This window comes from Drosophila pseudoobscura, chromosome 5 (assembly GCF_009870125.1).
Source record: "Drosophila pseudoobscura strain MV-25-SWS-2005 chromosome 5, UCI_Dpse_MV25, whole genome shotgun sequence".
NCBI lineage: Eukaryota > Metazoa > Arthropoda > Insecta > Diptera > Drosophilidae > Drosophila > Drosophila pseudoobscura.
Genome location: NC_046682.1, coordinates 1010605 through 1038591, shown reverse-complemented (window position 1 = coordinate 1038591; position 27987 = coordinate 1010605). Strand labels below are relative to the sequence as shown.

General features: G+C 36.9%; 3 protein-coding genes and 1 long non-coding RNA gene across 16 annotated transcripts; 1 reads left to right on the top strand and 3 right to left on the bottom strand.

Annotated features, from left to right (window-relative positions):
• Positions 1–87: 87 nt before the first annotated feature.
• On the bottom strand, positions 88–5440 carry Abcd1 (ATP binding cassette subfamily D). Of its 2 annotated transcripts, none has more exons than XM_033381414.1 (9): positions 5245–5440; positions 2546–3190; positions 2381–2479; positions 1931–2070; positions 1701–1873; positions 766–1628; positions 607–696; positions 428–553; positions 88–358 (listed from the first exon to the last, which is right to left on the bottom strand). In XM_033381414.1, the coding sequence occupies exons 2-9, from the start codon at positions 3154–3156 to the stop codon at positions 259–261; spliced, it is 2202 nt and encodes a 733-aa protein (XP_033237305.1). In that variant the 5' UTR covers positions 3157–3190; positions 5245–5440; the 3' UTR covers positions 88–258. The 2 variants fall into 2 exon arrangements, with proteins under 2 accessions (XP_033237305.1, XP_033237304.1); XM_033381413.1 differs by lacking the exon at positions 5245–5440 and adding an exon at positions 3872–4037.
• LOC26532654 (tetratricopeptide repeat protein 39B-like) lies at positions 4620–9640 on the top strand. Of its 9 annotated transcripts, none has more exons than XM_033381420.1 (8): positions 4620–4899; positions 6227–6314; positions 7001–7321; positions 7371–7528; positions 7586–7769; positions 7820–8655; positions 8714–8848; positions 8906–9347. In XM_033381420.1, exons 2-8 carry the CDS (start codon positions 6243–6245, stop codon positions 9000–9002), a joined length of 1803 nt encoding a protein of 600 aa, XP_033237311.1. In that variant the 5' UTR covers positions 4620–4899; positions 6227–6242; the 3' UTR covers positions 9003–9347. The 9 variants fall into 9 exon arrangements, 7 of the variants coding, with proteins under 7 accessions (XP_033237311.1, XP_033237308.1, XP_033237310.1 ...); XM_033381417.1 differs by having other exon boundaries at positions 4620–4976; XM_033381419.1 differs by lacking the exon at positions 4620–4899 and adding an exon at positions 5977–6130.
• Positions 9170–27130, bottom strand: LOC4811716 (uncharacterized). Of its 4 annotated transcripts, XM_033381398.1 has the most exons (7): positions 26905–27130; positions 26717–26843; positions 20347–20370; positions 20167–20265; positions 19456–20101; positions 14414–14631; positions 9170–14315 (listed from the first exon to the last, which is right to left on the bottom strand). In XM_033381398.1, exons 2-7 carry the CDS (start codon positions 26805–26807, stop codon positions 10600–10602), a joined length of 4794 nt encoding a protein of 1597 aa, XP_033237289.1. In that variant the 5' UTR covers positions 26808–26843; positions 26905–27130; the 3' UTR covers positions 9170–10599. The 4 variants fall into 4 exon arrangements, with proteins under 4 accessions (XP_033237289.1, XP_033237292.1, XP_033237291.1 ...); XM_033381401.1 differs by lacking the exon at positions 26717–26843; XM_033381400.1 differs by lacking the exon at positions 26717–26843 and having other exon boundaries at positions 20167–20370; positions 26943–27130.
• On the bottom strand, positions 21639–25765 carry LOC117184361 (uncharacterized). The gene is made up of 2 exons (XR_004469671.1): positions 24980–25765; positions 21639–24402 (listed from the first exon to the last, which is right to left on the bottom strand). It is a non-coding gene; the product is annotated as an uncharacterized lncRNA (long non-coding RNA).
• Positions 27131–27987: the final 857 nt, after the last annotated feature.

Sequence of the window (27987 nt, the reverse complement as noted above, 5' to 3'; positions counted from 1 at the left end):
GACAGCAAGTTCAGCTGCCGGCCCCTGACTTTTTCTGTTAAAAAAAAAGTTTTCTAATTTTTGTATGTGTAATAAAATAGCAAAATATAAGAGAATTTAATACGTCTAACTATTTAGGTCTGTATATAAAATTCATAGTCAAGTTTTTCGACTCAATAATAACAAATCCGACATATAAAAAGCAGACATTTTTCCTTAGAGAACAACTTAGTCAAATATTTATATGTAACTATACATTTAAAATACTTAAAACGGCAGTTAATGCAGGAACTGTTCTTTCTGCTGCTCATTTGAATCCATTTTTCTAAAACGCCAGCTTCCCAGACCGTCAAACTCCAAAATGTGTGTGTGATATTTCCTAATTTGTAGAAATAAATTAATTTTAGATAAAAATTCTAGATAAAAAATATACACATTCAGATCTAACCATAGAGTCGGTCTGTGTGTTATTGTCAGAAGCGTTATGCCCATGCTTTTCGCAATTTCATATATCGAACTCTCAACATCTATGGAAACTGCGCTGGTACATTCATCAAGTAAAGCATAACGTGGCCTAAGAAAGCAAAGTATTATATATCAGACTTTTCACATGTAAATTATTCGTACTTATGATAAAAAAGTCGAGCTATCGCCATACGTTGTTTTTCTCCTCCAGATAGAATGTCCTTCCAATCGCGAACCACATCAAAACTATCACTAAAAGTGGAATACAAAAATATTAATTAAAGTCGTAAAATTTTCATGAATTAAATAAAGAGTATTTACCGTTGCGCAATGTGCTCTAGGCTGACCATTTTTAAAATGTCTTTTAGCTCATTTTCGGTTATGTTCTTGCGTTTCATATCCTCTCGGGTATCGGGATAAATTATTTGGTCACATAAGCTGCCAATAGACATATACGGTCGCTGCGGAATATAGAACATGCAGGGTTTATCTTCCACGGGCCGTGGAATATGCAATTCCCCAGCATATATGGGCCAAAGTCCACTTAATATACGGAATAAGCTAGACTTTCCACATCCATTTGGACCAGTGATTAACAAATGCACACCGGGCTCGATGCAAAGCGTTAGGCTTGGTACAACTATATCACAGTTGGGTGTCACTACTGGAACTGCTCGTAGAGTGATTGACATATTTCCGGGATCATCCGTATAAATAATGCGACCTTTAGCTACAGGTTTGCCATCACGGAATTCAATAATACCATTCATCTCGTCGTTTTCTACTACTGTTGCCTTACAATAGATTCCCTGAGCGGTTTCCTCAAACACATCCATCATGCCAGCTACACGGTAAGTGTAACCAGCAAGAGCAACAATCTCCTTGTAGGAAGACATCAATCGTTCAATGGCGTCCGCTGCAGAAATTAGTAAATTTCTGGCTGTTGTCAAATACTGAGTGCGCTCGCTAACATTGGACTCAGTGGAAGAAGAATCAACAAGAGATGAAGAATCGCCGGCACTTCCTGTCAGAATAGGTAACGATACCATAATCATTCCAGTACCAGACCAAACGTATTTCATAAAAAATTGTTCAAGCATTATAAACCACAGCTTTTGGCTAAAAATGTTATTCATTTGATTAACAAGGCGATTGTATGCCTGCCTTAACTGTTGCATCTCCACCTAAAAATTCAAATAAACGTTAAATTACTACATTCATTATTTTGTTCAATAATTCTGGAAAATATGACTTGCCTTATGCCCTCCGTAAAAAGCTATTTCTTCGGCATTTGTTATGATGCGTGAGTGAATATGCCTAAGGTAACCATAACGGTTTGCCTCCTCCGATACCAGCTGTCCAAACTTTGGTGAGACAATCCGTAAGATGTGCGCGGTTAGGGCTATGACACTTACAGACAAAGCCGGACCTGAATAGTGGGGTATAATACATTATAACGGCATTAACACAAAAATAATCTATTAACCTGTTAGGATATTCGCTTTCATTTTTCGGGACGATCTCATCAATGCTAAGCCAATTAGCATCAAGTCGAAACAAGGCTTAGTCAGGCTACTGTATAAATGAGCCACAGAACTGGCAAATACGGAAATATCTTCAGTGAGCCTATAGAGGAAATTATTTATGTTGCAAGTTTCAAGGGCTCTTATTACAAGTTTATTTTTCAGTAAATCAAAAACAAAAGTACTGGTGTTGTTCATAATTTTTGTTTTTTATGGTATTCTTTAAGTATTCTTTCTCAAATGGTGAGAGGTATCAAACCCAACTCAGAACTTTAGACACTATTACACTTGGATATATATATATATATAATAATTATATATATAATATATAATTATCAAAAGAAACACAGCAAGTACCTTGGTTTTAAATAAGATAATAAAGTCTATAAATGAAAATAGACTTAACGACTCACCGATGATCCGCATTTTCGATACGTCCGTCCAAATTTGATACTCTATAGTAATTTTGATTCTTGAAATATAATCGGTATGAATGACGTACCAAACGCGTTCTAAAATAAAAAGTTAAGTGGAGTTAGAGTCTACTTATACTCTGCATACATCATTTTATTATTTACCTGAAGGCGAGTGCCAATTTACTTTCCAGAAAACGTATCATTGAATTCACAAATGTAGCGGGGATAGCAATACCAAACCATTTAAGCAGAACAAAGGAAAACTGCTTAACGTCCTTACGCACTATAAATTTAACAAGTGCACCCTCTAATGCGGCCACATAAATACTGAGGAAGGTTCGGGAAATGAGGCAAAACGTGTGTATGCTGAGCAAGCCTGTCTCGTAGCACAGAGTATTAGGTATCATAATCTTAACTAGCATTCCCAGTTGCTTCAAAAATTCTTTGTTTAAACCAGGCTCGATCATCTGCTTATTGGTTTTGTTTTTTAATTTCTGTGCCACCAATAATTTTTCTGCTTCAGCGAGCTTTAAATCTTCATCAGAGCCATCTGTTCCTGATGGTGTTAATGCCCCTGTATTGATTTTTGTTTTCCCAGTTAAAATCTTTCTTGGGGATTGTGATTGCGTATTTCTTACATACGGAGTAGTAATCTTAATGGTAAGAGCTACTATCGCACTGGTCACGAGCACGCAGCTAAAAGCGTGCTTTGTAATTCCATTTTGTTCACATTTTTCCGCTATACGGTCTACGTATTTGGATAGAACGGTCATATTTACACAATATATATATATAAACCTGGTGCGTCTGTTAAAAATTTATTGAAATAAATGTAAGAAAAAAATATTTTTAAACCGAGATAAAAATGAAATGACGCTTCGGAGTCCGAAGCCTTTTAATAACATTGCACACCGATCTTCATACGCAAGGCGTAGTAATACAAATTTTATTATCTTCAGAAAGAACAAGCTTTTGCCATCTAGACTTGTCTTCCAACCGATCGTTACTGTGGAAAATAATTTCAGTGTTTAGGTATTAAACTTCAATTTTGAAACAATTTTGTCGATTGTTCCTATGGCATATATGTATGTATGTATGTGTATATCGACTTATCTTATATATATATGTACATATGTATATATATATACTACCTGGATCTGCCTGATTTAAAATAAGTACATAGTTTCAAAATTGTATCTTAATTTAAAAAATGGGTTTAAAACAAGTATAAACCATTTATTAACAAAACATCATGTAAAATGTATTTTAAAGATCCGGTCGACTATGCAAAATCAAATTCAGGACTAAGAGTAAAAACGTTGCCAACAAAAATATCTACATACATATATCCATTTGTGGGAATTTAATAGTGTTTTGACAAGTTTAAAACGAACAAACTGAGTTTTTGCTGACCTATCTACAGAAAAGTAGTCTGCATGTCTGAGTAGGGTTCATTATACATATGTTAGAATATTGACTATTGCGTACCAATCGTTCCACTTTTTCTGATCAGTAATATTGGTGGGATTTGATAGAGGAACACGTCAGAATCGATCAACTCGGTAGAGTTCTATGAACATATAAGAAAAAACAGATTTTTAAAGCAAAATTTAATAGTACAAAACAAAGACCGTCGCCGTCATTCGTATCCGTCGCGGTTTGAAGCAAAACTAATCAATGGCAATTCGAATTTCTTGCTTAAGGCAACGTTATAAATTTTGCTACGCTTCCAAATTTGATAACAACTACTATAAATTAACAGCGGATTTGTTAAAAATGTACTTATAAGTCGACCAGCGGAAGATTTGCTTAAAATTAATCTGCTGAGCGAGTTTAATTTGTTCATAAAGAAGAAGTCGCATCTGAAATACATACATACAATATGTACGAATATTAAGCAGGCTATTTAAATTTATTTATTTAATGTATAGGTAATGGTAGTAAAAACGTATTTCATAGTCATAATATGTGTATGTGACTCCATAAGCTTGTGAATGTTTCAATAAAATGCCTATTCGATAACGTATCTAACACAACGCGGCACACCACAGAATAATGGATGGATGGTGGTAGCAATCGTAAATCCAGATTAGCTGACGGAAGTTTATAGATTATATTATCAATTCCAAGAGGACTTTGAATCTTGTGTAATCTGTTTAAACTCTTTCCATAATTAAATACCGATATGAACTTTGGAATAACAGGCATGAGACAGAAATGCCAACATGTACATATGCGTGTACCATGAACTTTTATGCGTTTCCAGCGACTAATTTGTATAAAACTATACATATTACATAGCTCTATACGTTTGATTGTCAAATTACAAAATCCATACAAAGTACGGCGCGGTTCACATAATACAGCTGCAGTTTTCTGGCTTCCCGATCAGCTGTCTTTTTTCATCATAAGTATATGTTGGTGCATCGCACGTTGTGACATTAACTTTTTGTAAAAGCTTAAAAAGTTCATCCATACGTACTTACATTCACACATTTGTAACTAAACAAAACAAGGTACATTATTACGGGAAATAAAACCAAATCACACAACAGCTATGCTAAGGAGACAATTTAAATTTGTATGTATGTGTGTAAGTATGCACAATAAATCGCAAGTTTAAGAAAAGGTTCAGCTAATTTAGGTGATTATATTATGTACATATGTATGTATGTATGTGTATTATAATTATAAGGTCCCAGCTGTTATTTGATGTGCATATATAGATTTTTTTACACAGGTATACTAAGAATAAGAATACTATTTATGCAGAACCCAAAAAACACTCTGGAACAACAACACACAAGCTTAAAGCGTAATCGTATATTATCTTTTCCCTCACAAATGATTCACACAATTACCAACTGCAGCAAGGGGTACGGAAAAAAGTACCAGTTTAAAGAACTTTTGTATTTATAATATTGTAAATATACAAGAAAATATAAGCAATAGTATAAAGAAGAACAGATCCCTTCTGTTATTACAATGTGATAGGCATGGCATGCATGCGGAACACAATAAAAACACAACCGAACAACACAAAAGCTTAAAGCTTAATGTACATACATATGTATGTACATTTGCTCATATTTTTGTATATTTACGTACATACATCAATAAAAACGTATACATATGTACTTATATATGTATGTAGATACGAATGCTCCCTTGCTGGGTATTATGGTTTTTAGCAAATGGTTGCCACTCAACTGTATTATGTATGTACTACGCACTTTCATATGTATTTAATCAATGAATTCTCTTAGGCGACTTTGAAAATTTAACACCCAAAAGGGTGTTAAGTATTTTTGTGACTTAATATCTTCTATGACAAAGACATAATCTAAAGCGGAAAAAAATTCTGAATATACGTACATATGTATGTACATACATATGTATGTATGTACATATGTGGGGCTTTTCAAAGCCCAAAATACTATAGACTGGACTCATTACACTTTTATGAAAAAACAAATGATCCGAAACTATTCGGGCATAATAATTGTATTGTAGTAAGGGTTATAGTCGAAAGTTACTATAGACAGTACGTAGCTTTATAACTTTAAATATACATATGTACATATATAAATGTGGATAAATAGTTACCTACATATGTACATACATACATACTCGTATACGTGCATATGCATGTCATTTGTTATAATTGTATCACCAATGAAACGTAGATTTTTCGCTTTGTTACCGATTCTGAAATAAGCCTATCCGCTCAGTTTGGACACATTCAGTGTATGTAACTGTATTTTTAAGTTTCCTTTCGATACTATTTTAAATATACTTATTACCTAAGCACAGTCACAACTATAGAATAAATAAATCTACCAGTTTAGAAATTCCCGAGATGTCGGTCACCCAAGCAGCGTTCAAAGATGGTCAAAAATGGGATTTAAATGAAGAAGAGTCAGATTTCGAGGTATGGTCCATGCCATTGTATTGTATTGAAAATTGTTTCTATACCTAGTACTCGAAGAGTATAGACGTATATTCGCTTTTTGGTGGATGTGTGTAACACCCAGAAGAAAGCGTTACCCCAAAAAGTACATATATTCTTGGTCAGCATCAATAGCCGAATCCATATAGGTATGTATGTCTGCCTTCCTGTCTGTCCGTCCGTCCCACTCTCCGTCTTGTTTGCCGCCTAGTTCTCAGACTATAACATTACTATAGCTGTTATAGCAACCAAATTTCGTGTGATAACACACGGAATCAAGTTAGCCACTGACGAAAATCTGTGGCACCCACAATTTCGATACGAGAACACAAAAAACGCAGAATCATGGAAAAATGGAAATTGCAGTGGTTGCGCAACGCCTTCCATGCGCTTACTCATTATCTGTCTCACATATTTTTCGTCAGACTTCGTTCGCCCTCTGGCGATCGTTCGACCGATTTTTATGAAATTTGTTGTATCCAAAATATCAATTGGTTCCTTTTGCTAACAGCGATATCAAACGATATATAAATTATATTGTATAAATTAAATAAATCACAGGATCCGATATGTATATACTGACTGAGTACCGGGTATAAAAGTAAAGCAATGTTGCCGCTCGTTATTGGAGGTTGTAAGCTGAATTGATGAACATTAAATTTTTCTAGGAATATTATGATGCCTGCTCGGATCATTACGGCTTTGATAGCTATAAAACTGATTTTAAAACATCTATAGAGCACGCCGAACTGGCGTTGCAATATTTTTTTAATAACCAATTCGATGAAGCAAGAAATATTTTGCAACCATTCGCCGAAACAAGCTTTTATCACTCATTGGGATATGCAGTATTTTCTTTTCTTGAGGCTATGCTTACTTTCGAAAATATCGAGGGTGCGTCGGCGAAAATAAAAAAGTGTATAGAGCTTTGCCAATTATTCAGGAAAAAGAATACTCTAACGGAATCCATCACTAGTACATTCAAGAAGGTAACTATCCAGTGCAGAACCCAATATTTCATTACCTAAGTCTTTTCAGAAAAACTATTCCCAGCTAACAGATCAGGAATGCCATGCTGAGCTGTGTTTGGCAGAGGCTTTATTAATGAACGCCCTCTTAACATTCATTGAGAATGATAATCTGAGTGGACTGATTCGTGGTAGCCTCAAAGTACGGCAATGTTATAGTGGTTTCAGGTGAGAAGGACTTTTATTGTGATAGTAATTTTGATTAGTTGTTTCTATGCGCAACAGAGCATGTGAGCAAATAATGAAGTCTCGTGAATGGATCTTCGACGTGGTCAAGGACTCAGCATCGGCTAGCACCCATTTCGCCAGTGGAGTGTATATGGGGATTGGAACGTTCAACCTTATGATATCAATATTACCTGGACGTATACTAAACATTCTTAAATTTATTGGATTTACGGGCAGCAAGGTACGTTTTTTAGTCAACCTCCGAGATAAAATCCTACTGTTTTTTTTTAGACTACTGGCCTAGATTATCTAAAGAAGGGAAACCGAGAAAAAGGGTTGCGCCAGATTCTTTGCGGATTGTCCTTGCTTGGGTATTATCTTGTGGTAATAGCTATGCTAAGCGATCGGCAGTCGGACTCCGATGTACAGTTTTGCGATGAAATTCTAACAGCTCAGCTTGCCAAATATCCAAAGGGAGGATGGATACTTTTTCTTAAGGGACGACTTGAGCTAATCAAAGGAAATTTGTTTGCAGCAGAGTTATGGTACTTAAAATCAGTGCATTCACAAATCACGTGGCCACAACTTCACCATTTAAGCTTTTGGGAGCTTTTTTGGTTGAATAGTCTAATGGGAAATTGGGCAGAGGCAGAACTATATGCAACATATTTGCTGAAAAATAGTAGTTGGTCACGAACCATTTATACATATAATTTAGCCGCGGTCAAATTGGCATGCATTCAACAGAGAAGGACCACTGCTTGTAACATTACCGATCCTGATATACAGGCTCTAATGCTTGAAGTCCCCGCATTTAGGCAGAGGATTTCTGGGAAATCGCTACCAATGGAGAAGTTTATGATTAAGCGAGCAATTCGTTTTGGCGCTCAAAACAGTGATCTCGTTCTCCCGCTTATCGAGCAAATGTATCTGTGGAACATATTTAAATTGATTAAAGCAAACTCACTTATCGCCGACGATATTCTACAGACAATTAATAAAGAGTTAGTCCTGCTAAAGGACCCAAGTCAAACTTCACAATTATACTATGCAGACAATCGAGCCCTTTGTCTCTTGCTGCGTGGAGCTTTCTATAGGCAAATGGAGCAGCCGAATCTAGCTCTTCAGTAAGCGTATCTCGAGCAGAGAAAATTATCCAATTACAATTACCTATTTCGATTTCAGGGACTTGCACGATTGCTTAACACAAAGAGGAATTAAGGAGGACTTGTTTTTATTACCATATGCTTATGTTGAGTCCGCCCTTTGTTACGTACCTTTCAACAAAAATCAAGCCATATCCATGCTACAGGATACCAAGTATGCGTAACTTGATCAATCCCATAAACATACAATAGTACCTATAATCATTAACAGGAAAAAGTTTTCGCACTACGCGTTAGAGTCCCGGCTGCACCTCAGGATACACATGGCGCTAATGGATTTAAATGATAATACCGACGGGGAATTGTAAATTCAGGATTTTTTGGATTTGTTTAGTTGTTTCTAGGTATGCTTTCTGCAGAAATCTGTTCTGCATTGCGCAGAGCAAAGTAGGAATAAAAGCTTGGTTATATTGTTCAGTAATATTTTTGTCATTTTATTGTGGGAATTGAAAATTCCATATACTCGTACATGCGAAATTTGTTCATATACATGATTGAATTATAAGTATACATATTTAATTTGTATTATGATGGAAATTAATTAATGGTATTCTAACCATATAATTATTTTTGATGTGTTGGTGTAGTGCTTAGTGTGCATAGTCTGATTAATACTATAACCTTTTCCTTAAGTTCTCAAATTGATCGTACTTAATAGAGCAGTATAAGTTAGTTAAGAATACATTTATGTTTGATCAATTTAACATTAGAAAATGCAAAAGCCTTAACTAATCAGTACTATGTATATTAACGTGTCATTATAACAGGCTATTAATTACTTATTTTCGTAAAAGCATTAGTTTTGTGTATATTTCTTAGTTTAAATTTTAATCTTAATTTGAATGAAATCATTTTCTACAACATAGTCAAAATTCAATTTGCTGAGCACTTAGCAAGGCCAAGAAAGCAAAAGCCCTGTTTTTTTTTTCTTTATGTAGGAGTTATTTTAGGCCTAAGCCAATTTTTCATTAATTCTTCCATTCACGGGAAAGATTTTATTTAAGTTCAATTTCAAGTTGTATTGCCCTTGCAGAGGATGTTTTTGTTTATGTTTGTCTAAATATTTGTACATATATTGAATGTCAAAAGAAAAACATTAATGATAAAAGGGATTAATAAAAAAGGATCGTGCGGAACTGAATTTAAGGGATAAATAAGTCTTTATGTAAATAAAAGTAGATAAATACAAATCTTTGTCTTATTTAATATCAATGGCTAATGGAACCCCAAAATGTAATATAATATATATGTACAACGCAAGAACGCCTGTATAGACTTTCAAATACATTAACGCTAAACAAAATAAGTACAATAAGGAAAATTACGAAATAGAAATGATATTTCTAATGCTTTGAAAGTTGCTGGTTTCTGAATATTTACATACATATTTAATATGTACATCAAATGATTGGGGCCGCCGAAATAGAACAGATCTCGCTACTATGAATTGAAATCTGTAAGGTATACTGTTTCGTGAATTACATATTTATACGGTGTTTGAAATGCATGTGATGCTATCCGTGCATGGATAGAAATTGTTTATATAAGTTTTGATTCTAAATTAGGAATTTTATGAAATAAATAAGACTGATATATGTATATTAAATACGTACATATGCTATAATGTATTGGATCGTAAATAACTTTATGCTTTACCGACTGACAATATTTTGTATATATATATATATATATAATTTTTTTGTTTTGTTTTGCTAGTTGTTTGTTATATGTATATCACAAGTTTGAAGAGAGTAGAAAGTGGTGATTTAACTACTATTGGCATAAACCAGCAATTAAAACAGATTTGCTTTCAATTGCTTTTAACCGAAACAAGACAATTATCGTTATGGCATTCAAAGCTACGTAGCATGTACATACATACGTATGAATAAAAAAATGATTGCTTTAGCAATTGATGCCATTTAGGGTTGCACTGCAACTTGGATGGCGAAGAGACGACACAGCGACACTGCTAACGCTTCCATCTGGAATTGAGTTATTTTGCGAATTATTGGGATCTTCAATAGAACGAAAACGTAGAAATCCTTGCTCGGTCACTAACATGCTGTCCGAAGCACTTGATGTCGTGCATGAATTGGATGAGGCTGATGCAACCGAAGCTGACGAAGTAGCACTCAATTCGGAACGAAGCTTTCCATTATTTTGTACATGCAGATGTGAATGTTGAAGGATCGAATTTTGATGTGAATGTGGGTGTTGCGACTGTGGGTCATGGATACGATTTTTTGCGATTGCAGCCAGTGCAGCTTGCGATTTGTTATTGCCAATTGAGTTTTGAGTGTTGATTTCGCCCGAAATGGCCAAACCATTCTCGTTGCTAATTAAGTTTGTGCACTCCACATTGCTTCCCGATGTCATGTCGTCCTCTTCCTCATCTTCTTCTTCGGAATTACGATCGTACGGTAGCTGCTGAAGCTGATGTTCCTTAAGAGGAATACCATTTATCGGATCAGCTTGAAATGGTGTTAAGTCTGTACCAGCTTGTAATGACCTTCCGTTGGAGGAGCGCTTACTTCTCTGGTAATAGTGGGCTCTCTCTGAGAGAGCTAAAGTCTGTACTCCGTTAGCTATCATTCGCTGGCCACCAACAGAAGATAATGGCACAGCCATAGCTCGACTTGGCGTAGGCCCTCCTAATGTCATGCCTCCGTTAACAATACTGTTCAAGGTACCGCTTTTGCGCACACCGTTGAAAAATCCACGCTCATATGAATTATAGCTGGCATAACGCCCGCCCCCACCATTCGATGACGAGCAGGAGTTTGTTGAGTTGGAACTTCGACGCTCGGTATTCTCAAAGCCGTTACGTTCGAGCGATGCATTCAGTTTTCTTTCCCGACTTTTAGCTATCTTGAGCCGGTCATGATCACGCTCCGGCCAGCACTCAATGTTGGGTTGCAGTTGGACATTGTTTACAGATTTCTCTTTAAACACGGGACGTTCGAAGTTGTTGAATTCAAATCTAGAGTTATTCTCCTCAAGTGGTTCCGAGTAACATGTGTCGCTTTGTAATAACAAAATTTGTTGTTGTGAAGAGCCCGAACCAGACCCAGAACCAGGCTTAGAATTAACAACATTTTGGTCTAGTCTTTGGATATTTTCCACCCCTACAACTGATGAGCTCGTACGTAAATCAAAGTTTGGGTTTTCATAATGATCTGTTGTAGCATCAGTCATATAGTCCGTACTCATGTAAGTGGTCTGTTCATGAACTCGCATGTGATGTTGATGCTGGTGCTGATTCTGCTGTTGATGATAGTTTTGTGCACTTTGGGATCCATACTCTGCTATATTATGGTTAACAGCGCTTCTAATTGATCCGGTATCATACGGCCTCTGGTACATCGGCTCCTGCAACTGGTACTCGCAGTTGCGCCCACTCGGGGATGCAGCATTGGGCCCTATAGGATTGAGAGCATAGCTGTCATCGTATATGAGTTTTCCCGTCCGCATGGTATATGTGTGGAGATTTGTGTTGGCATTGCAAATGGCCGGATAATCAGTTTCAAACTGCTCCTGACTGGAGCTCGATGTACAGGGTAAAAAGAAGTTTGTAACATTTGAGTTGTGGCCGCCGTTTCCACCATGCTTTTCCCTAACTGCATTGCCAGCGCTACCGCCGCCAGTTTGGCCATACGCACCCATGGAAACCACGGGGCCAACGATGCGCACGTCCCCATTTAGGCCAGCTGGAACGTTTGGTGAATTTGGATCGATACTAGTCTTCAGGCCAGTCACCCACGATATTAGGGTTATTATCGCAATCTCTATAAGTCGCAGGGAGAACTGGTATCCCCATTGTAACCAATCCACCTCGACTATATTCGCTTGACGCGAAGACGAAATGCAAATGGCTCCAAATATCTGCAGAGCAGCCAGTAGCACAAACAGTAGTGCCGTGGCAATAGTGATGTGTATAGCGTACGATAGATTCTGATAGCCATGTATATAGTTCTGGGACTTGCTGCGCAAGATGCGCTTCAGTATTCGATATAAGTAGAGATACAGAAAACCCAGACTGAGGCATATGAATATGTAGATAATCTGACAGATGAGCGTTAGGACGCGTGGCGGTGGAGGTGGACTTGCCAGACTTGCCGATGATGAGATTGTCGGAGAAATTTGACTTTGCTGATAATGCTGACGTCGAAAGTACTGCTGTTGCTGCTGTTGCTGGAAGTACAAGTGATGGTTCTTCAGCGTATACGATTCGACGTAGTGCAGCGTAATGCAGAGTACAATGTGAACGCCGCAGCCCACGACGACGGTGAGGGGTCTTATCAAAGCCGAGTAACGATTGTTCTTATGATTCAACGACTTCAGAAAGAGGAATAAAATGAGCACAGAAAAGGCAACTGTTAAAAATGTGGAAGGTAGATTCAGAAGGAGCTCTGCGACAAATATATTAAAGGTTCCATGGATATTGTACGCATCATAACAGAGGAAAAATATCCGCATTATGCAAATCGTTATTAGTATGAGATGAATGCAAACAAAATACGACTGTGCGAAAAGATGTGTTAGCTTATTATAAGTGAGAAGTTTGTAGAGCGAGTACACTGATAATATTGTGAAAAGTACCACCGACAGGTATATATGTATGTTCCAGGCCCAAGTCCAGGTGGTGTGTGCTGATGCCGCTGCCGCAGAAGCAGCCTCGTCGCGAGCCCCGCCGCTTGGACCCTGACCCTGGCCCTGAATAGTCGAAGCAAATGTAGTAGTCGTCCTGCTTGTCATTTGCCCAGATTGGCCAGCGTTTGTGGTTGCGTATGAGAACGATGTAGCGGCTACATCTCCAATAGCAGCTGCAGCAGCCGATGTGGTCACTGTGGACTGGTTTGAGTTATCGTAGAAGTCAAGCTGACCTGACAAATGTTTGCTTTGGTTGATGTTTGGACTGGCAGAGGCATTGTCTTCGGCATTGTCTTCGTTTGCCGAAGAGTTTTCGATCAGAACAATTGGAGAGGACGGTGGGTGATGGATGCTGGTGACCGGTCTCGGAGTTACCTGCTTCAATAGAACTGCTGGAATGTCACTTTTTTTACCATTTGATCCGAGAATGCGTCTTATATTTGGCAGCACCTCCTGCTTCTTATTAGGGCCACTGTAATCCACGTTCTGTGCACCTTGTCTCTTTGAACCAATCTGTTCACTCAAATAATCTTCGTTGCTGGCGGGCTGGCGGGCCGGTGTATTAAGAGCTTTTTTGCGATCAAGTCCGACCGTATCGAACACTGCATCTTGTGTGCTTGTGGACACAACAGGACTCTTGCTCTCCACACCATTATCATAACTTACATTTGCTATCAAAATGCCGTTGGCCTCGTTGCTGGTGCTCCCCAAATCAGGGGGTCGAATGGGTATCCTGTCCTGGCTGGGCATCAGGCTGGGAGGTGGAATGGGTCGTCTATTAATGGCAATTTGGCCCTCATTATTTGAGCCGCGTAATGTTGGCTTGTCCGCAAACGGGTTTTGATATTCCCGTGGTAGTGGTGGCGTAAAAAAAGTTCGAGACGGCGGCGAGTATAGTGGAATATCGCCTGGATACATTGGTATTGTCGGGGACTGAGCTCCATTTGTCTTTTTCAATAGGTTAGGTACTGTAAGTATATTTATTGTGGGTAAGTTCAAATGCACTGGCATATGATATACTATTATCTACATATATACATATTGCACGAAAAGAAACAATACTCACTTGACGGCACTGGTGTGGAATTATACTGCATTGTGTGACGGTGACGATCTCTGTCATGCGAGTGGTGACGATTTGGATTGGGGTAAGTGGGATTATTGTTACTTTTCAATATGTCAGCATTGGGCGCAGAGGTGGGAAGTGCATGATCTCTCTCCAAGTCTAGCTCGTAGTTTCTTTGACGACCACTTGTGCTCTGTTGCTGATGAATCGAATGATATCTGTGATAAATATAGAGATTGTGAAAGAAATGTAGATCAGGCTCGAAATACCACCCATGTACATACACTCCCCGACATTTGAATACGACATACTAAATTGTACACTTTAGGCACCAATATTTTCGGGCACAAGCCAAAGAAAACGGTGAATTTGAATTTTCCTCAAATCTCTATTCTCTTTGGCTTGTGCCCGAAAATATTGGTGCCTAAAATGTACATTTTAGTATGTCGTATTCAAGTGTCGGGGAGTGTATATAGTAGTGGTCCGCAAAATTTTTTTGTTCGACGTACACCTTCAAATCAAGAAAGTTTAAGCTAGGTACAAACGATGCAAACAATTTGCAGCAAGTTGATTGCTGCAATCAAATTTGCACGTTTGAACACGAGTGCAAACATTTTGCTGAAAACAAAAAATTCGCAATAACTGTTTGCAGCAACTATTTTAGCTTGTCGTCTGTATACAGAATTTTACCGTTAACTTGGTTGCGTCAGTTGCTTGCTTGTTTGCATGTGCTGTTTGCTTTCAGTCGCAATATTGCAGCAAGAAGAGCAACATTTGGGATCACGAGAAAACGATACAAATTATTGAATTGTACGAGAATAATTCTGTTTTATGGGATGTCTCGTCAGCAGACTATACAAATAAGAATAAAAAGCAAAATGCTTATCGCGAAATTGCTGAAAAATTAGACAAAAGTGATGAAATAAAAACAAAAATTCATAATTTGCGCACTCAATTTTTGCAAGAGGTGCGCACAGTGAAGCAAAAAAAGAGTGGCCAGGGTACATCGGACAACTATACCAGCAAATGGGAGTTTTTCAAGGCGCTTAAATTTAATAAAAATGACGACGGAAATAATTATAAAATTCAAAATTTGGTAAGTAGTACAATTTATTGAACATATCGTAGTAATTACTTATTTTATATATGTTTATATTGCCATGACACTTCACCATCAGGCGAAACAAACAAATTTTTAAATTCTTCACGTATATCTTTTGCTTCAGTAGAGTTTTGCGTATTTCTTTGAATTGGTATGCAGTTTCCTTCTAACGTCAGATCGTTACGACAAGTACCTGTTACCACTTCTCCATCAACTTCATTGTCGAATGTTCCATTCGGAGTTCATAAAAATTTTAATTATATTTAATACATACCCGTGGCTTAAAAACGCAATGTCAGGGCTAATCGCTCATTTGGTGGAATCGCAGGACGCATTACGGTGTCTTGTTTAGTTATGCAGTTTTTTACTTTTTCTAATAAAAAATTGAATTCACTGACTGACATGCGAAAAAAATTGTAATAGTTTCTTTCATCGCCATTTTGTAGCTCTTGTAAAAGGTTCTGATGCACTCCTTTTTCATCTCTTTTGGAAATCCACTTTTTCACCCAACACTTTCTTTTTTTTGCAGACTCTAATCTTCTCACTTTTTTACGTTTTATTAAAACTGCTAATATAGCAACAGCAGCAACTCGCGATTTTTGTGCCGGCATAATATAAACACGTCGTTATTCCTTGACTTTCTCAAAACAACAGAACTTGCAAATGAGTGTCCCTTGCAAGAACTGCAAACAGAAAATGAAAACACGTGTAGACATTAACGCAATAAATTGCATGAAATAGCCAAGCAAAAGTTTGCATGCAAAAAAAAAATTGATTGAAGAAAGAAATTTGCAATATTTGTATTGGTGTGAACATTTTTGAAAACTTTTGCTGCAAATTATTTTTAACTTGCTGCAAATTGTTTGCATCGTGTGTACCTAGCTTTAGAGGTACACCAAAGAAAAAAGCCATGTTTATTTAATAATTATTTTCACTTAAATCAATATACCTTATACGAAAAGATGTTTAGTGAGAAATTTTTTTTAAATTCGAAATGCCAGCTATAGTTTGAAAGCTTTAAGTTTTAAGTCCCATCAGTTTTTAACCCGATGATTATTCCTATTGCTTTTTCGGTAAGAGTCCAAGGATTGTCCAAATGTTATGGACTTCGTACCCAGTCCATAGGTTGCTTTCCTGCTATTAGCTAAAAGTGGTTCACTATCAAAGCCAGCACTTTTATTTCTGAATCAGTAGCCCTAGCATTTGGAAACATTTTATTATTTCCATTGAAAGTGTAGCTGATCCATAACCTCAACTTAGCGCGAAAGCTTTCAGTTTTGTCCGAAGACATTTAAATACTAGAATTTGTGCCTTGCATTTTTCTGTTGATCTCAAATGAGCTCATTTAAATAAATGAGCGAGTATGTAGGCAAGATATGCAAGTTGTACTATCCAGTTCTCGTTTAAAACGCAAAAGCAAGATCCAAACCCTGTGCCTCTTAAAACGTCTGGGTCTTTTTTTAGTGGCTCATAAATCCGAGAAAGCACTTTTCCACGAGAAAGCCATCGTACTTCTGTATGAAACAAGAGTGACTGATGATCTGCTCCTATTTCCTGACATACTGCACTAAACAGATTGAAGTTTAACAGTCGCGACTTGATTGACAGTGAATGACAATTCTAACAACTTTTTGGAGGACAAAAAACCATTCATCAGTGTTTTCCTGTTTAAAAAATAATGTGAGGATGTCCGCGCAATAATAAGTCGGTCGGGAAACAATTTTATTGTTTTTATACCCGATACTCAAAATGAGTATTGGGGTATATTAGATTTGTGGTAAAAGTGGATGTGTGTAACGTCCAGAAGGAATCGTTTCCGACCCCATAAAGTATATATATTCTTGATCAGCATCAATAGCCGAGTCGATTGAGCCATGTCTGTCTGTCCGTCTGTCCGTCCCCTTCAGCGCCTAGTGCTCAAAGACTATAAGAGCTAGAGCAACGATGTTTTGGATCCAGACTTCTGTGATATGTCACTGCTACAAAAATATTTCAAAACTTTGCCCCGCCCACTTCCGCCCCCACAAAGGGCGAAAATCTGTGGCATCCACAATTTCGACGATACGAGAAAACTAAAAACGCAGAACCGTAGAAGATGACTATATCTTACAGAGTGCAAAATCTGAACCAGATCGTATAATTATTATAGCCAGAATCACGAAAACAATTTCACTCTTTCTCGCTCTGTCTCACTCTAACACACGGGATTCATGTTCGGTTTTGCCAATTGCAAAATATGAGTTCAAGGATCTCAGAAACCATAAGAGCTAGAGCAACCAAATTTGGTATCCACACTCCTGTGATATCGGACCTTGACCGTTTTGTGTGAAAATTTCGCCGCACTCCCTTCCGCCCCCGCAAAGGACGAAAATCTGGGGCAACCACAAATCTCAGAGACTATTAAGGCTAGAGCAACTAAATTTGGTTGCCGCACTCCTGTTAGATCTCACTATAAAACGTATATCTCAAAATTTCGCGCCAGCCCCTTCCGCCCCCACAAAGGACGAGAATCTGTTGCATCCACAATATTGCAGATTCGAGAAAACTAAAAACGCAGAATCATAGATATTGACCATATCTATCAGATTGCTGAGTCTGGATCAGATCAGATAATTTTTATAGCCAACAGGAACAAATCAATTTGCAGTGGCTACGCAGCGCCCGACGTCACGCTCAGACTGATTCTCTGTCTCTCTCGCACTCTTTGTCGTGTCGTTTAATATTAGCGGCGTCTGACGGAGGAGAGCCATACTGACTTAGTATCGGGTATAACTGTAGAGTTGCGGTGTACGCAGCATCTCACAACGTTCCCCCTCGTTTTTTAAATTACAGTCCCGTGCTTTTAGCTTCAAATTTGGATAAGTCCTCTATAAACAATTTTATAAGAAATTTCGGTAAATGCGTTAAGTAAAAATTACCAATTTTCCCAAGACGGCTGAGCGTATTCTGAAACGCTTGAGCCTTAACGGACGTGGGACAACAGAAAAAGCAACTTCACGAAACTTGGATTGTACATGATTGTAGAAAAGTTATGCTTTTGGCGCTAATTAACGAATCGGTTAATGAGGTCAATTTTATTGGGATACACTTCACTGATTTTGCCCCCTGCCACCGTGACAGCTCACGAACATATTTAAACTTTGCTATTGCGTTGTATTATCTCTCTATTATATAAAAGAGGGGAAACGTTGTGAGTCGTTGCTACGGCCACGACATTACATTTATACTCGATACGCAGTCAGTATCCTCCGCCAGAGGGCGCACATAATGCACGCAAAGAGTGTCTGAGAGAGATACAGAAAATGCGTAGGCGACGTGAACGGCGTGATGCCACAGATTTTCGTCCTTTGTGGGGGCGGAAGAGGGCGTGGCATACATTTTGAAGCAAACTTATTTTAGTGTTTTATCACAGGAGCCTAGATACAACATTTCGTTGCTCCAGCTTTTCTAGCCACTGGGAACTAGGCGTCAAACAAAACGGACAGACAGACACAGCTCAATCGACTCGGCTATTGACGCTGGTCGGCTATGTGGTCCCAAACGCTTTCTTCTGAGCGTTACACATATACATTTTCTACCCCTATACTCTTTGAGTACAAAAAATGAGTGCATAAGAATGAATTCGACAACCACCCCTCACTCATTCAATTCATGCATCTTCGTTGAAATGTAATGAGTATGAGTCTTTCGTGCGCTCATTCACTCTTTCGGCGAAGATTTGAATTCCCTCAATTCATTTTAAACATTGTTAATTATAATTTTTGTCATTCATCTAGAACCTTATATAAATCGATTGTTGGGAGTTGGGTAAAGAGTGATCGCTTTAGTGAACAAGCTCTGTTGCTAAATTGTTCACTTGATCACTCATGAACCAGACATCCATATGCAATATTTAATAATACAGCTGCTATAGCTATAGTAATAGCTATTTATGTCGTACCTCTGGGTCGTCAGGAGTGGTGTAGCAACTGTAGTTAGGCCTGAAGCATAGCTATTGTCTGGTATGCTCCGTTTCGTTGTAGATGTTGTGCCGTAAGCGACCTTTATTAGAACGGCGGCCACACTACGCTCAAAATTATCCAATTTTTCCAAATAACCGCTGGCCGCAACTGGAGAGGAACCAGAAATTGCATGGCTTTCTCCAATGCCAGTCGAGCTGCCGTTGCCTCCGTGTCCGTGTCCAACTGGCTTTGCCCGGGAAATTGTATTGTTTCTGGACGACTCATCAGTGGATGTCAGCTTCGGTTCCTCCACTAGCAGCGAATGCGATAAGCAAATATGATGTGAGGCTATTAGCAGCATAATCAACATAAAGAAACGGTGGCGTTGAAGCATAATTAGAGCCAGCAAATCGAAGAGAATGATGCTCAAAGGTCCTTCGATTCTTTTCCTGCTCACACGACACGGAAAGTGGTAGCCATTTCTATTAGCACAGATCCTTGAAGATGCGGGTGTCTGCGGGATCAGAACGCTTGATAATACTGATGCGAACCTGCTTCCCAGATGACTTGAATCACATGTGGAACTCAACATCTTATAATTTTCCCTTGAAAGCTTGTGATCCGTTGTGAAAACCGCTTGATGGCCTAAAAATAAGTAAGGCCAATTCCGATTATAGAATGTGTCAAATTTAACTGCAATCAGTACTTACCTCTTCCTGTGTTGGCTCGCTTTTTAACTTTAATGCGGTACCCATAGTTCACTGATGACATGACTCTATCCTTTTGCTTCCGATTGCGATTCTTTTCATCTATTCGTTTTAATTACAATCTTAATACATAGATCCAGAGCTCAATTTGTTACTTTTAAGTTGGCTTTCGTGTATATTCACCTGAATATAATAAGGAAACTGTGCCTAAACGAACGAAAAAAAAAAAACATTTAACCATCTTTCATGTAAATACGAATAAATACGGGAATAAATACGATCACTGATCCAAAGGCTAAGCAAATCAATGAGTTTCTTGTTTCTTGTCCCTCCCCTTATGACTTGTAATGTAAGTAGATCTGAGATACTTTTTAAAAAAATCCACAGCCCTATGGCTGCCAGGACTACTCCAAAACGGACCACAGCTGGTGGGATAATGTAATATTCCTAACAGAAAGCAAGGCTAACCGTTATGGCAGTGGCAGCAAGACAATGGCTTAGCGGAAACCAAATACTGAGCTGCAGAAGAATCACTTAAGACCAACAGTGAATCACGGAGAGGGTAGTGTCATGATTTGGGGCTGCATTTCCACAAAAGGAGTAGGAAATCTTGTTTTCATTGATGGGATAATGGATAATTTTTAAAGACAATTTTAAGCAGTTGGTGGAGAAAATGGGCATTGCCAACACGTTCAAGTTGTATCAGGACACTGACCAAAAGTCATGGAAACGCCCAGCTTTATTTTGTTGAATTATATTTTCTTTTAATTTTAAATAAAGATTTAAATATGTATACCTTTATGATAAGGTAATACTGCAAGCTTTATTCTACAATTTGAAAATTATCGTTTACCCGATACCCCATAAAGTATAAATATTCTTGGGCAGCATCAATAGCCGAGTCGATTGAGCCATGTCTGTCTGTTCGTCCGTCCGTCCCTATGAGCGCATAGTGCTCAGAGACTATAAGAGCTTGAGCAACGACATTTTGTATCCAGACTTCTGTAATATGTCGCTGACAAGTGTATTTCAAACCCCTGACACGCCCCCTTCCGCTCCCTTGACGTGTCGTTCAATATTTGAGTCGTCTGGTGGAGAAGATCCTCACTGACTATGTATCGGGTATAAATGTAGAGTTGCGGTGGCAGCAGCAACTCACAACTTTCCACCAAAAAGTTTTTTACATTTTATTCGCGCTTGAAGTTAGAAAAAAAAACCCAAATATTAATGTTATCCACTGTAGCACATAGGAATTATACAGATAATTCGGATAATTAATCGTCTTATCAGTATCGCTCGCGAACAATTAAGATAAATAGAACAAAGATGGCAGAGGCCTTCCATAAACCTGTGTAACTGTTGTGCCAAGACACACGTGCCTACACCTTATGATATTCTCTAAGCAGTTTGTATATACACACATCGGCATAAGTATTTTGACAAAAATTATGCACAACATATTCGGTTGTAACTTCTTATTTTTTCAAAGTAGAAACTATATTTATTTATCGTAGATAGGTATTATATTAAGCTATTAACAATATGTAAAAAAAGTATGATAAGTGGGTTTATTGTGAAATGAAAATTAATTATTCCCAAACAGACGGTGGCATAAGTATTTTGACATTTTATAAAATGTAAAAAAAAAAAAAAAACTAATGGAACGAACTAACTTTATATGATGAATCAGTAAAATATATATCCTCCCTTTGCCTCTATCACCTTTTGCAGACGTCTCGGAACTGACTCTACTAAGCTGTGGATATAAGCCAGCAGAATTTCTCTCCAGAGTGATTTCACCTCTCAGATTATATTCTTACGGTTCCTTGTCAAATTTGGAGTCCGGTTTCTTTTTATAGAAGACCAGAGATTCTAGATAATGTTTAAGTCTTTGCTCTGGGGCGGCTAGTCCAAAGTATTAACCCCAATGTCCTTCAAGAATTGGGTAACGACTTTAGCTTTATGACACGGGGCATTGTCCTGTTTAAAGGTAAAGGACTCCCCAATAAAATTATCTCCAGAGGAGAAAGCGTGAATGTTTAGCACTTCCAAATATTTGTCTTTATTCATGCTACCATCAACAGGAACTAAATTTCGCGAGCCGTTGTAGGCGACGTATCCATACAACATTCGTCCCACCTCCATGGACCGATCTTACACATATAGGTGCCACTTTTTTGCGACGTTCTTTTAGGTTTCTTACGAAAACAATTTTTTTTTGAGCCGTGAAACTGAAAAGCACTGGCATCGCTCCATAAAAAATTTTTCCAAAATTAAAATTATTTGCCGATTAATTTTTTGGCAAACTCAAGGCGCTTTAAATTATTGCGCTGTGTTATTTGCACTAAAGCTCTGATAATATATGTTCAAAAATCAGTTTCCTTAAGACCTCTACGTATTGTCCGTTCGCTGACATCAAAATTTCCTGTTTCCTTCAAGTCATTGGCAACCGATCGAGGAGTTTTCAAGACATCCTGCTTAAATTGCCGCAAACTAAAAGTGTCTACCTTGGCAGTTTTCTTTCGTGGTCTGCCACAACGTGTAGCGATTTTAGCAGTGTTGGTTTTTTTAAATTTGTTTTTTTATAGCAGTTTGTCTGACGTGAAATATACTATAATCTACTGATATTTTGCACTGAAATACCAGAGTTGAACTTCACTATTATTTCATTTGTAAGAGATTCACTGAATTCCCTTCGGTTACTCATATTTCACAAATTATTGAACGAAAACAATTTTTATCAGCATTTACAATCTCTAAACTGAGATAATCCGTAATAATGGTTTCGCTTTCTATCAACAGCAGATCAATGCAAATTAATTGAAGTTCTGACAAAATACTTTTGTCCAGCCAAGATCAGATTACGAATGAGAATAAGAAGCATATTAACAAAACGCAAAATGCAACTACGAAGATAATTTGCAATATACTTTATGCATTCATGTAGTTAGCGGTAAATCAGATAAGAGAGCTGTAACACGTAGCAATTCGTCAAAATTCAACGCTAAACGTTGCGTAGAGCTTTGTCAAAATACTTATGCCGACGTGTGTATTTACATACTATATACTTATATATATATGCTATATATACAGTTGAACTTCGATATCTCAAAAGTTTGTACATTGAATTTTCTATATTTCGAACTAAAACGGTTGGGAACCAGTGCTGATAGTTTAGACTAGATTTCAGACTAGATCTAGCATTTTTAAAAGGTGACTTATAAAAATTGCAATTAGCTTATATAGGCTGTTTAGTATATTATGAAAACAAATTCAGCTTATTTTAGCTTTAAACTAAAATTTAATCTTTTCTGGATTTTTTGTTGAACAACAAAAATTGGAGTGGTTTTTTATTCATTTCATGATGGAAACTTTGTTCATAAGAGCAAGATTTTGGTTGTGTTCAATTTAAGAGTAGCCTATAATTTTGATGTTCTTAAGAAACTCAATGTATTTTCCTTTGTCATTGGGGGAAGTTTGGGAAGTTTTGGAAGATAGTAATATCACCGACATTGATAGTATAAAGTCGTACGATAAAATGTATTTGTTAAAATGGGAAAATACCGACAGTACTATTTAATTTCGGGCATATGTAGGTGCTGGCCTACAAAGATGCGGGGAGAAAGAACCCATTCGAACCACTTGCTCTATTTGCTACTCAAATGCTTTTTCTCCTGGTGAAATGCTGATGTTCAGTCAAATTAATCTAGTTAAAACTAAATTTTGGCCAAAACTACGAATTGCCATTAAAATATTTTAATTTTATTTCAAAAAACGACAAATACTACAACATTCAAGAGCGGGAAGCTGAGGTGTATAATCCATAACTACTTAAGTTATAGCTAGTATAACAAAATCACTAATACCACCAAATATTGTATATTTTGGGGTCTTAATCCTTTTCCATTTCCTTTTAGATACGTTTACCATTTTTTTTTTCAAATCTCTGAAAACCTGGCAGCACTGCTTGGGATATAAAGTTAAGTCAAAGAACAATCGCACAATAATACCATATACATGGTTTAGACTGGTTACCTTATTAGAACTAGAGGTAGAGGTAAAAAATGTTTGCTTTAATGTTTCAATCCTTTACACGTTTCGAATGCACAATGGCCTCCAAAGTTCCCAATTCATCCGTGAGATTTGGCAAAATTTGGTGCATCGATTAGCAAATAAATGGAGAACGATTTCGTATAAGAATGGATATCCTCATCTGAATGGATAAGCTCTCAAATATTGCTATAAATGGCAGAAAATGTTTGAAATCGATTTAATAAACCCAAATCGATCTAGTCTAGCCGCCAGGTCTAGACAGGTCAATGGGGAATGGGGAACCTGATTTGCAGCTTATAGAATTTATATTTATTATTCCAAACTGAACAAGAGATAACAAGTCACTTTAAACAATATTCTATGAACTTGAAAATAGGAAACATTTTAAAAATTAAACTAAAACCTCCAGCAGCGGACAGTGAAATGTGGACAGTAAAAAAGTGATTTGTTATGTTTTATAAAGTTTTGGTTTGTTTTTCAAGAGAAAAGTTCATGAAACTAACTAAATGAAATAAAAGGCTAACGAAAAACATTAAATATTGTAATCCAATGTCCTTGTTTTAAAAGAATCCTGAAATCATAAAGTGTAAAATCACTTTTATAATTGTACGGAAAAATTTATTCTAGGTTTTTAGTCCGGAAATACAATTTTTCTGTTATTACGTTTAATTCGATGAATATTGAAGAGTATGTAATAAATTAGTTAAATATTTTTTTGAATTTCCTCGCTCTTTTAGAACCAGTTTTCTACGCGAAAGCTTACCTCCAAATTTGCAGATTGATTCGATGTTTATATCGTTGTGCCACACTTTTCCAAATATTTCTTTCAATTCAGATAAAGTTTTGCGTCTCTGTTTTCATATTAAAACGTTCAGGATGGGCTAAATATTAAAACCTATTCCCACTATTGATAAGTATTATTTTAGCTAAGAGAACCCATTGTTGGAAAAATCAAACTTTTTGTATATAGCATTACAAAATACAATTAAAAAGTGGAAAAAAATATGCCTGACCAATCTTGCCTGACCATCCTAGTAGATGAGAGCGTCAGCAAGCGGAAAGTGGTTCTCATTAGACGGAATGAGGGTTTCCTCTAAAATTTGTTTGCACGTTACCACCTTACATATCCGTCAACTAGCGCCAGATACCCAACTCAAAAAAAAAAATAACATCAACAAAAAACCTGCTGCCTCCTTGAATTAAAGTTTCGTTGAGTTTTAACCATTGGCGCCTTTTCTGGGGGGACGTCGTTTTACCGAACCGCGTTTTTCGAAATTGTGCATAAAATTGTTTAAAGAAAACTTCCTCATCCCAAGTTTTAAGATAATAGTGCCAAAACGAATGTTTTCTGAACTCAATGCCAATATAGCTGCCCTGTCGGCTTCAGTAATTTTTTATACATTTTTTTTATTTTAACTTCTTGCTTTTTTTTATGAAAAAGAGACGTTATCTACACAATAAAAAGGTTTCCCAACTGACTTGAGTTTTTGCATACGCGCCATCGGCTTAAAGTTAGAAAAAATGAGTGTCCGCTACTGTATGTTAAATGTTCTACCTGTTTCATATTCAGTTTAGAATCAATTTAGTTTTCAGATCCTTTTGAGAAGCAATTTTCAACTGACACATAACTCACATAACTGACAGAGCTATATTTATTATTATTTTTATTATTTATTTTCAATCCTTTTAAACATCCAGCCTTTAATTTTTAGCAAAATTCTTAGGTCTCATCTTCGGGACCGATCAATGAGCTCTCTTCGCTAAACAAATGTCTTTCATAAAAATATTCAATAACTAAATTTATTTTTTTGTTGATTTTTAATTTTTTTTATATTCATTTACCTTAGCACTACTATTTTAATGGACAGCTGGTTTCATCGGTAATGTCTAAAGTCATGGAAAACAAGAAGATGGAATTCTAATGTAATGGGATTTGTAATGTTTACATTCCATACATTTTAAATAGGTATCACTTGTTCAATTTGGAACACTACATATATTAATTTTGTTCAATAATCATTCATTACTCATTTATTCAGTTTGTGGAAAACCAAATAAAATAAAATACATAGTAAAGTTCGTCGGAAATCTCACTACACTATGTACATCACTGTATTATTATGTATTTGTGGGAATAGCACTTTCATTGGTATTTACATAAGACAGACGGATAAAATCGGATTATTATGGATTGGATAAAATAATTGAATTAGCAATAGCTTCAGCGCCCGAGCAGCTTTCTGTCGTTTCCAAGTGTCACCATACAATTTTTGGAACTTAAAAAACCACTTTTGCAATGTCGACGTGATAGTTACTACGTTAGTATACATTTTTAGATGTCTCAAAGCTAATATTATTCACTGGTTACTTTAAGCCATTGCCACTGTATACACATGTACATATGTACATATGCACCCATACATATTTTATACATACATATTAAGGTAAATGTGTGTACATATATATTCATTTTGGATATAAATTTCACACAAATATTTACCGTTTACTTCATGATTATGGTTTGTTTCAAAGAGAACGACATTAGAGGTGCCGATAAAATTTCCATTATATACGGATGGGTATGCATCCATCAAACAAGTTATTGGCTTTAACACATGCACATTGAACTAAATATGTGCATGTATTAATATGTATACATGCACGCATATGTGCATTAAAGATACATACATATGTGTACTTATTTGAGCAAGTAAAATGGGGCGTACGTATAGGACTCCGAAACAAACCGTAGGTCAAAAGCAAAATAAACGGTTGGGTAACTCCGATATTACTAGAATATTTTTCAATTCACGCATAAAAACAATAAAGATTATGTATATTGTGTTGTGACGTCTCGATTTTTCACTTTTCAACAAGAATCCACAAAATGGCGGATATCTTAATCGATTAACTATCGTAAATATCGATAAATATTTATGATTGATATCGTACAGAAAAGTAAGGGTATTCAGTAATAATATACATATATACCTTAAAATTTTGCGTAACGATTTCCTCAACCAGATTTGTTGCTGGTGTTTCTTCACCGCCAGTATTCAGATCTGGAAATATATGTAGCGATTAATACTCGCCCTTCCTTCGCGCACCAACGCTCACAATTAAAAAATTACTGAATGCTTTCATACAATATTTTAAAAATGTAGATAAACACAACATAAGTGTAGCCGTAGAGCATATACACTTGGTCCCAATCTGCGAATTATATGACACTTGTACATTTTTGGTATTAACGTAGGTTTTTACGTAGGATAAGCATAGGGGCCCAGTGTTGGCAAAAACTTGCGTCTTTTAAGGACGCAGTTGCGTCTATTCGGATTATTTCATTTTTTTTGTAGCTTCACAGAATATTGTTTACACCTATCTATAGTAATGACATAAAAAAAAAACTAGTTTAAACAATCTAAATTTGCCGGATAAAAACTGTCTGAGGAAGAAAAAGGAAATATGCATACATATAAAACATATACATTGAACCTTTTTGTCAGCCCCTGAGGCCCTGATTTGATGATTTCCTCGTCATCAAACATATAAACTAAAAACTAAGAACCTATGCTTGCATCTCTGGCAAGATTCAAAATCGCACGACGCATCCTTAATGTAAACAGGCTATGAGCAGAACTGCGCCGAATAACAGGCCAGTCTGTCAACTTGGAACAAAGAACTTGGGAAAGCCATCTCGTGAAGAGATTTGCGGCAGTTCGCCACAGTAGCCGAGTTCGAGGAGATCGCGCTAAGTGATCTGATCGCAGC